This window comes from Bombus bifarius, unplaced genomic scaffold, assembly GCF_011952205.1.
Source record: "Bombus bifarius isolate JDL3187 unplaced genomic scaffold, Bbif_JDL3187 scf7180000008199, whole genome shotgun sequence".
Lineage (NCBI taxonomy): Eukaryota > Metazoa > Arthropoda > Insecta > Hymenoptera > Apidae > Bombus > Bombus bifarius.
In genome coordinates, this window is record NW_022884505.1 from 3,472,470 (window position 1) to 3,480,769 (window position 8,300).

Sequence of the window (8,300 nt, forward strand, 5' to 3'; positions counted from 1 at the left end):
AAAAATAATTAAAACTTCGTTTTTTCTTCAAATATGTTAATTGAGCCGCTCAAAAGCCGCGTTGATCAACTCTATAAATCAAAAAGAAGGAAAAAATATCATGTTGCAAATAAATGCTATTTCTTTTAAATTAACTTTGGGGTGTCATCTTCTCGTAATAAATGAACTCGTGCAAATAGGTAATTTGTTTTTCGAGAATTAGTCATTAATAACGTACTTATGCAATGAAATTGAAAATTAATAAAAGCTGAGTTGATCAATTTGGCCTCTAAGGTACTCGAATGTGCTCTATATCCTTTTTCGAGGTTTCTGTTTGATGGTAAACATTCATCGAATACGTGTATTGAATTTAATAGTAAATAGAGCGGAATAAAAGCAGGAAACGAACGATTGACTAATAATAGCGAACTTGCCTCGCATTCCAATTTGACTGTGGCCCCCTCGAGCACTTTGAGCTGACCTGGCAAAATCTTCGTGAACTCCGGAAGATCGACGATTTCGCTGACCTTGACGGAATTCGTCATAGTGACGGATTCGCCCCATCCATAACGGTTCCTTGGCGTTACTTGGAACTTGTACTCGCCACCGGGTTTCAGATTGAACGCGTCGAACGCGTTGATTGGTGTCATACCCAGCTGATAGTGAAATCAATTTAATCTCGTTTCTCAATTTGATTTGATGAAATAAGAAAATTGGTCACGAAACAGAATGGAAGATAAACATATGAAATTTCAATTCACTCGGATGTAAGATTGTTCATGCAAACAAAATCTTCAATTTGGACAAAGTTAACGCCTTATATATAGGAAACCGTGTGCCTTCAAGCAATAAGGTACGTATTTTATTAAAGGTAGCTATAAAACTTTGGAAATCTGTGATAAAATTTTCTATGTAAAAGAAAAATACACTTGATCCACTTTTTCATTAATTGCAAGGGAAATTTGTACGAAATACCGTGTTTTTACACGTATCACAATTTGTCAAATTGAGACCAGGGACATACGAGACTGCAGGAATAAAAGAGAACTTACGATCAAGATTTGTTAGTATGGTTTGGTTACAAGTTAAAGTAACAGAGATATTTCTTACTATATAGATTCCTTAAAAAGTGGCAGATTGTAACAGAGAAAAGATTTATGTTACTACGCAAAGATGCATCGTAGTTTTAAAGTATCAGACCTCGAACTGTCAAGAAGTTCATCGTGTCCAATGTTGCACAATTTTCGAAAATGAATCCTAAACTTCATACAGATTCTATCAGCTGATCTTCAAATAGCGTTAACAGATTATTAAATTTTAGTTTTTAACATTGTAATTCTATCTTACTATCTTTAACATTTACTGCTTGACTTCTCAAGATCTGATATCAAAAGAACGATAAATAATATCGACGATACCTCGACCCATCGTGCGCCACCGTCACTGCCCAGCAACCAAGCGTCGACTTTGTATGCGATGACAGGCGCTGGTCCTCTCCTTTCTGCTTTTCCCCAACTCAAAGACAACCAGTTCTTTCCTCCGTCAACTACCACCGGTTCGCTCGTAATTGGTCCTGGAACATCTAAAGGAAACAATTTACTCTCACTCATTGCTACATCTTCCTACCAATTTTTATAAAATTTTCATACAAATATAACAAGCTTGGAGCACTCCTCGCTTTCTAAACGAAATAAATATTTTCGTACATTTTTCTGACAAATAAAAATATTATAATGATAAACATCATTTCTAATATAATTAATTATGTGTTATAGTTTCAATAATATACAATGGTATTATTATAAATGAAATATTCAGTTTTACTCGAGGAAGTTGTTATTTTTTTTTGAATTTATGACATGCTCTAAACTTTTGAGTATCAGTAACATTAAATTATTTTGCAGTACACTTTTCACGGTTACAGGTTTCAGGTAATTTTACGCAAATCCAGCTGACCTCTATGTCCATACAAATATTCCAAAAAATCGATGATCAAGCAATCCTTATCAGACCACGATCGTTTCAGACGAGAAATCGTCGTGTCTTCATCGTTGTTCGCGACGATTCCATGATCGTGAGGCTTCATCCTCGTACTAATTTCACCTCACGTTTCATTACAGCTTTTCAGCGATAAAAATCACATTCTCCTTCCCTCGATTAATGATATTACTCACGAATCGATCTTGAATCATCATCGAGAAATACGAAAGCTATGATTCGATAAAATTATTCCTTATACGAACGTTCGCGAAATTGTTACTTTGGCGAGTAGCGTTTCAAGGAAGAAATTAAAAAAATGTCAAGGTTTTTATTTTTTTCTGGTGACTTCAAGGCTCGTAAAAAAAGTGGGGCATACGAGATGACTCGCGTCCCGACGCCGACTGAATTTTGAATTTGTGGATACACGAGGATGTTGGAGGGAGGCGAATAAGCAAGGCAAACGAAAATAACTCAACACGAGAGAGGTGTTTCCACCAGAACTTAGGTAAGTACAGGTGTCGTAGGTGTTGTAGGTGATGTCGTCACACGTTTGCTTGTCGTTACACGATCGTTATATATTTCGTTGGAATTGTGTCACTTATTTCAGCCGAGTCGTTCATAAATCGTAACGGCATCCCCTTTCTTTCGTAATTTCTCGTTAATTTGTTTCGTTTTGTTACGTCCTGACGATAATATCGTTGATGTTTTGCTGTTACATTGATTTGTTGGCAATTGTATAGTCAGCTAAGAGACGACATTGACGATGATTTAGATCAACAGCTGTTTGTCTTCTGCCATATTGGATAACAGTTTGAAGGTAGCAACTTGTCAATATGTTGTATTATATTATCCTGTATTACAGTTAACTGCATTTCGTGTGTATTATCATAATGTCAATTATTGTGAAACGATCATTAAGTAATCGTTACACTGGTATTTATTTGTAATTTTTATTTGCAATACTTCTCTGTTCCTCGTTTAGCTTCACAGTGAAAAAATGCATTTAGTAATTTTACGATTAGTTTTTTGCAATTTCTCTATGCTTAAATGTTTAAAGTCCAAAATAATTGTCATGCTCTTATCAGACGATAATACGATTGTAATGTTTTTTTCCTCTTTCTTCATTTTTATCTTCTTCTTTTTTTTTTGGAAGAAAAGTGCAATTGACGTTTACTCGTTGTTGGTAAATTTACTACGTGTAATACAATTTTCATGCGATTGTTAGAATAGAGTAACTTACGTTTGCAACTGTTCATTTACTCTTTTCATTCTGTTCATGAACTTCTACAATTTTTCCAACGTTGTTAAGCGCTTCAATTTTTAGGAAAGAGATTTTTGAAAGCGTTGTATCTAATATTACAAATTCCGTAATACGATCTAGGATGTTTATTTATTGAACGGCCTACTTTGTAGGAATCAGCTGTTCCCACAATTTGCTATGTTTATTTTTGCACGTTTTCTGGCGTTTGCAGGAAGTACGTTGTACATTATGATTAAAAAATTCACCAAACTGTTTAACCCTTACATTTCATATAAAATATTTAAGTGATGTTGCAAATATTTAAATAATACAGTATATTTATTGTGCTATTTTAGACCATCGAGATATTTGAAATTAATTTGCGATCAACGTCGGGACCTTTGATTCTAATTTGAGAATCATGATTCCCTTCCAACGTGTCGCTGCGGTAGTTTTCTTCTCTGTGCTCAGTGTACGCATTTAATCATGCCATCCGAGTTTCTTTTCGTTTAATTGTGCATGTGATATATTACATTTGTTTCGTTTATATATAGTATAGCGCGCTATTATATTTTAAAGGTTTGGTCAAGGAACTGTCACACTTGGCCCTGTTCCAGCATCGAGATCAACCATTCGTGAATCGGAAATGTTTATAATTTTATTCGAAGGTTTACGACGATCTGATTGAAATTTGTTTCATCATCTGTTTTGTAACCTGCATTGTTGGTATCTGACGTTGAAAATTTATTTACGCGATTTATTCATATTCCAAGAGATTTTCGCTATTAGGATAAAAAATACTTTCTCATTTTGAAATTTTTTACTTTATGCTTCCGATATTGTTACTTTGTCGATTAAAAAACTAATTCCAATACTTAATTGATGTGTAAAGATTACAAAACGATTATTATAAATTATATTTCGTATTAATATTGCATTAATCAACGTGTTAACATTCTTAATATAAATTTTGGGATAAAAATCTTTCAGCGAATTAAAAGTACGATAAATTGTACCTTGTTTTCCACTACGTCAGAAAAACGCGCCAAATTATTCAAAACCAAAATAGAATTCGGTATCTCGTTAAAAGACCTACGAAAATACGATCAACAGATTTTCTACCTTTTGTTTGTGGATGCTCGATAAGTGATCACCCTAAATATTGACGTCATTTCAAGGGAAACTATAGCACGACTCTAGTTCATTTGGACCATGTCCATTAAAACCTGGGCCAAGTGTACGAGCGAAACCACAGTCACTGTCGCTGAACTTCTAATTATAATCACTTGATTATACGTGTTATAACGTAATTAGTAATGCATGACATTTTCGATACATCCCGGATGAAACGCATGCCTTCCATTTATGATTCCAAAAAGGAGATGCTTGTGAAAATCTTTATTGAAATTCAAGGCGTTCATGATTTCATATAAAATCGCGCAATCAGCAATAACATTGAAACTTTTGGATACAATTTACATTCTTCTGGAAGAATACATCATCAGCAGCCGAATGACACACTGATAATCCTTATAATCATAATTATTACTAAAACACAGTCAAAATTGTAAATTTATAACGTAATTTTCCATCGAAATTTTATTCAGTTAGAAGCGATACATCTTTGAAAATTCGTATAATTTTTAATAAAGTATATGAGTTTATAAATAAAGGCTTATCTTTTATATATCTTCCATCTTGACTTCTTTGCTACAGGTTTTATGCTTTTTCTAGTCCGTAGTTTTAGTATTAGTCATTGTTAGTATTAGTCAACCCTTGACGGGACTGGTTGCAGTTGCTGGCAAAATGTTCGAATATATCTTTCCAAAATATTCGCAAGCCACAATTAATAACAATTTCTCGGTCGAATTAAATTAAGTAGCCAACTAATAGTAGCTAGTTACCTTATTTGTTAAAATATAATCTCCTTTCTCTTTCCTTATCTCTAAATCGAAATATGCTCTTACTTTTCACGTAGGGCAGATCTTCGTCGCGACTCTCGCTGGACAGACCAATGCAACTTCCGGTCTCGGTACGACTGCTCAAAGTGCTCCAGTCAGGTGTCAGAGATCTTGCCCGTTGTTTTACCTAAATGACAATTAATAAAGTGATTAATGAAAGTACATTTTAATTGTGTATATGTCGGATATATATATATAAGAAAATTTACCTTGATCGAAAAGAAACTTCTGTCACAACCGTATCTGTTCTTAAGCAAAATGCAGTACGTGCCTTCGTCCGAAGGTACCACTCTCTTCAGTGTTAGTCTCACGTAATCGTCGATAGTTTCTTTGTAAGATCGAGGACCGTCCGTGATGTCTTTTAATCCCTTCATCCACGTAACTGTGAAATAGCGAATGAATAAAGATCGTAATATTTTAATTGTTATAATTTGACTAAAGTATAATTAAATTATATTTTACTTCCATTATTATACACGAACTGTTCATTTAACACTAGAACTACCGATAGTTAACACGAGGCTATTTCTACCAAAACCAGTGAAAATGACTGATCTTTAAAAAATACCTAATAATAGAACATTTTTATATTTATCGAGTTATTACTTTCTTACAGAAGGAATTCCATGTTATGTAGCATATTTTTGGTATTATTAATCCATCTGGGACCATTTATCTAATTTAAAACCATATTTATAAAATTGTAGAACCAGTCATTTTGACTGCTGTGGTATTTTTAGCGTTAAATAGCGAATCTTACCACGAGGTTTAGGTACTCCACAGAACCTAAAGGAAACACTGACGTCCTCTCCGGAAGTAACTGTAATCGATTTTTCCGAGGGTCTGGAAACGAACATGGCTGGCTTTTCACCATCCATGGCGCTAGGTGATATTACATCTACAGTAGCGATACTGTCTACGTGGCCATAAGCGTTAATAGCTCTGCAAATGTACGTGCCCCTTTCTGATTCGGTGACTTCCGGTAAAACCAACGTGTGAACACCAGACTCTATGAACGTCTTCGCTTTCGGGATGGAGACCGGCTCTCGTCTTTCGCCGCGGAACCATCTTACTTCGGGTGCCGGAACACCTGCATTTATCGTTAATCGTAGGTATTTTATTAGAAATTATTCAATTTTAAATAATACAAATATATTAAGATTTATTCGTTCAATTCGTTTCTCCAATTATTTTTGACACGTGTCAGTTTTAAAGGAAGAAAGAATTTTTTAATTTTGAACTTTTTAGTATTTTTTATGTCACTAGTATATATCAACCGTTTAGGAATCACGTTGATTAAATTTATGAATCGATCCTTGAATCTGTAGGAAATAAAGAAAAGCTGTAATGTTATAAATACTATTTTCCTTAAATTTACTATTATTTTTCCAAGTAATTTATTAATGCTTGACATTTTTCATTATTTATGCTATCTTGCAGCTGTAAATAAACTCATGGAATTAGGTCATTTGTTTCTTGAAAATCGAAAATTAACACGTCTTGGAATTTATTCCAATGAAATTAGAAATTTACGAGTGAGATGAAATTGGATTCTCCAGCGAACAGCTATCTACATGTCATAACATAAATATTCATTGATTAAACGTTTAATACCTTTGACTTCGACTTGCAAGGCGATAGTACCGCCTTTGGGAACGCTGTAATCGCTCAAATAGCTAGAAAATCGCGGTCTCTTGTAAGTTTCGATGTTGAAGTAGTCGTCGAACGATTTCTCGTGTTTGCCCACGATTCGTCGTTCCCGTTCTTTAAAATATACAAATTAATCCAAATGTGATATTTGGAAGAGATATTTTGTTAACTAAAATTACAAAGATTACCGTTGAATTGAACGACATGCGATATCTCTTCGGTTCGTAGATCGTTCATTGCTCTGCAGGTATATCGACCGCTGTCCGTTGAATTGGGTGCAGCAATTTCCAACCGGTAGATACCGTCGTCTAAGTAACATTGTCTGAATCGATCGCCTTGAAGAATGCAACCGTCTTTCAACCAGGAGATGATCGGTATTGGATGGCCACGAACTCGACATTCCAGGATCAACTCATTGTCGGATGGTCGATAAGTGTCTGTGTCATGATAATTTTATCACAATATGAATAATATGTTGGAAAATAAAATATTGTTACATATTTGTGGTACTTTGGGTTTCAATCGTGTTTTTACATATTGTTGCGTTGTACTTTGTTCCATTATACTAATAAAATACGATCGAAACTCGAAAAACCACAATTATGTTACCCAAACATCGCGGAAGTTTAAAGTCTTAAGAGAGATTAGTAGATATGTTTAAAAATAGATTTATATCTTTAAATACAGAAATATCGATATAATATTTTAATACTATTAAAATTTCCAAACCTTTTCAGGGTTTTACGACCCAAAATGAAATCAACTAAAATTGCTGTACCGTGTTCCACAAGTATCATAGAAAATTAGGGTTCCCAACATTTAGCGTTACAAAATTCCAAAAATTCATGCAATGTTTTTTAACACAAGGGTCATTCGATTATTTTTAATCGCGTTATACACAACGTATAACCTTGCAACATTAGAGAACACAATATTTTTGTTTAATACTATGCTTTATCTTCCCGTTTCTTCACTTTTCGTTTATTCCACAAATATTTAGTAGTTAGAATACTTTCAGGTACATACCTTTGATAGATCTTGTAAAAGTGGGGGGTGACAATGCTGGTTGGAAATCGGGATAAACTTTTAATGTGGATTCGGTGGTCGCGATTCCGTGAATATTTTCGGCAACACAGGTATACAATCCGGAGTCTTCAGGGAGTGCTTCGTGCAATTCAAAATAAGCCATACCATTATCGAATCGAGTTTTATATTTGTTCGTAGTTATGTCAAGCCTCTCGCCATCTTTTGTCCAGTAAACTCTTGGTTCTGGGTGTCCAAGTACGGTGCAGGTTAATCTCGTCCTCATACCAACTCCTACGGTTCTATTCGTCAATCTTGTGCAGAACGATGGCTTCTTTCCCTTGTCACGTGGTGTAAGCTGCGCAAGAAATCATTTTATATGTGTAACTTTGAAAAATAGTCCTTTAAAAAATATATTATTTCTCTTGGAATTTCAATTCTTTATTTTGTTGGTACTTGGAATATAA

At 34.4% G+C, this 8,300-nt stretch overlaps 1 protein-coding gene across 8 annotated transcripts in view; it reads right to left on the bottom strand.

Annotated features, from left to right (window-relative positions):
* Nucleotides 1-8,300, bottom strand: part of LOC117210109 (titin homolog) — an 87,747-nt gene that overhangs the window by 26,183 nt on the left and 53,264 nt on the right. For all 8 annotated transcript variants that reach the window (XM_033452790.1, XM_033452792.1, XM_033452791.1 and 5 more), the window contains 8 exons: nt 7,837-8,191; nt 6,999-7,247; nt 6,775-6,924; nt 5,921-6,250; nt 5,370-5,542; nt 5,167-5,287; nt 1,398-1,561; nt 414-635 (listed from right to left, as the gene is read on the bottom strand). In XM_033452790.1, the coding sequence (XP_033308681.1) occupies nt 414-635; nt 1,398-1,561; nt 5,167-5,287; nt 5,370-5,542; nt 5,921-6,250; nt 6,775-6,924; nt 6,999-7,247; nt 7,837-8,191 (1,764 nt within the window). The remainder of the gene's footprint in view (nt 1-413; nt 636-1,397; nt 1,562-5,166; nt 5,288-5,369; nt 5,543-5,920; nt 6,251-6,774; nt 6,925-6,998; nt 7,248-7,836; nt 8,192-8,300) is intronic.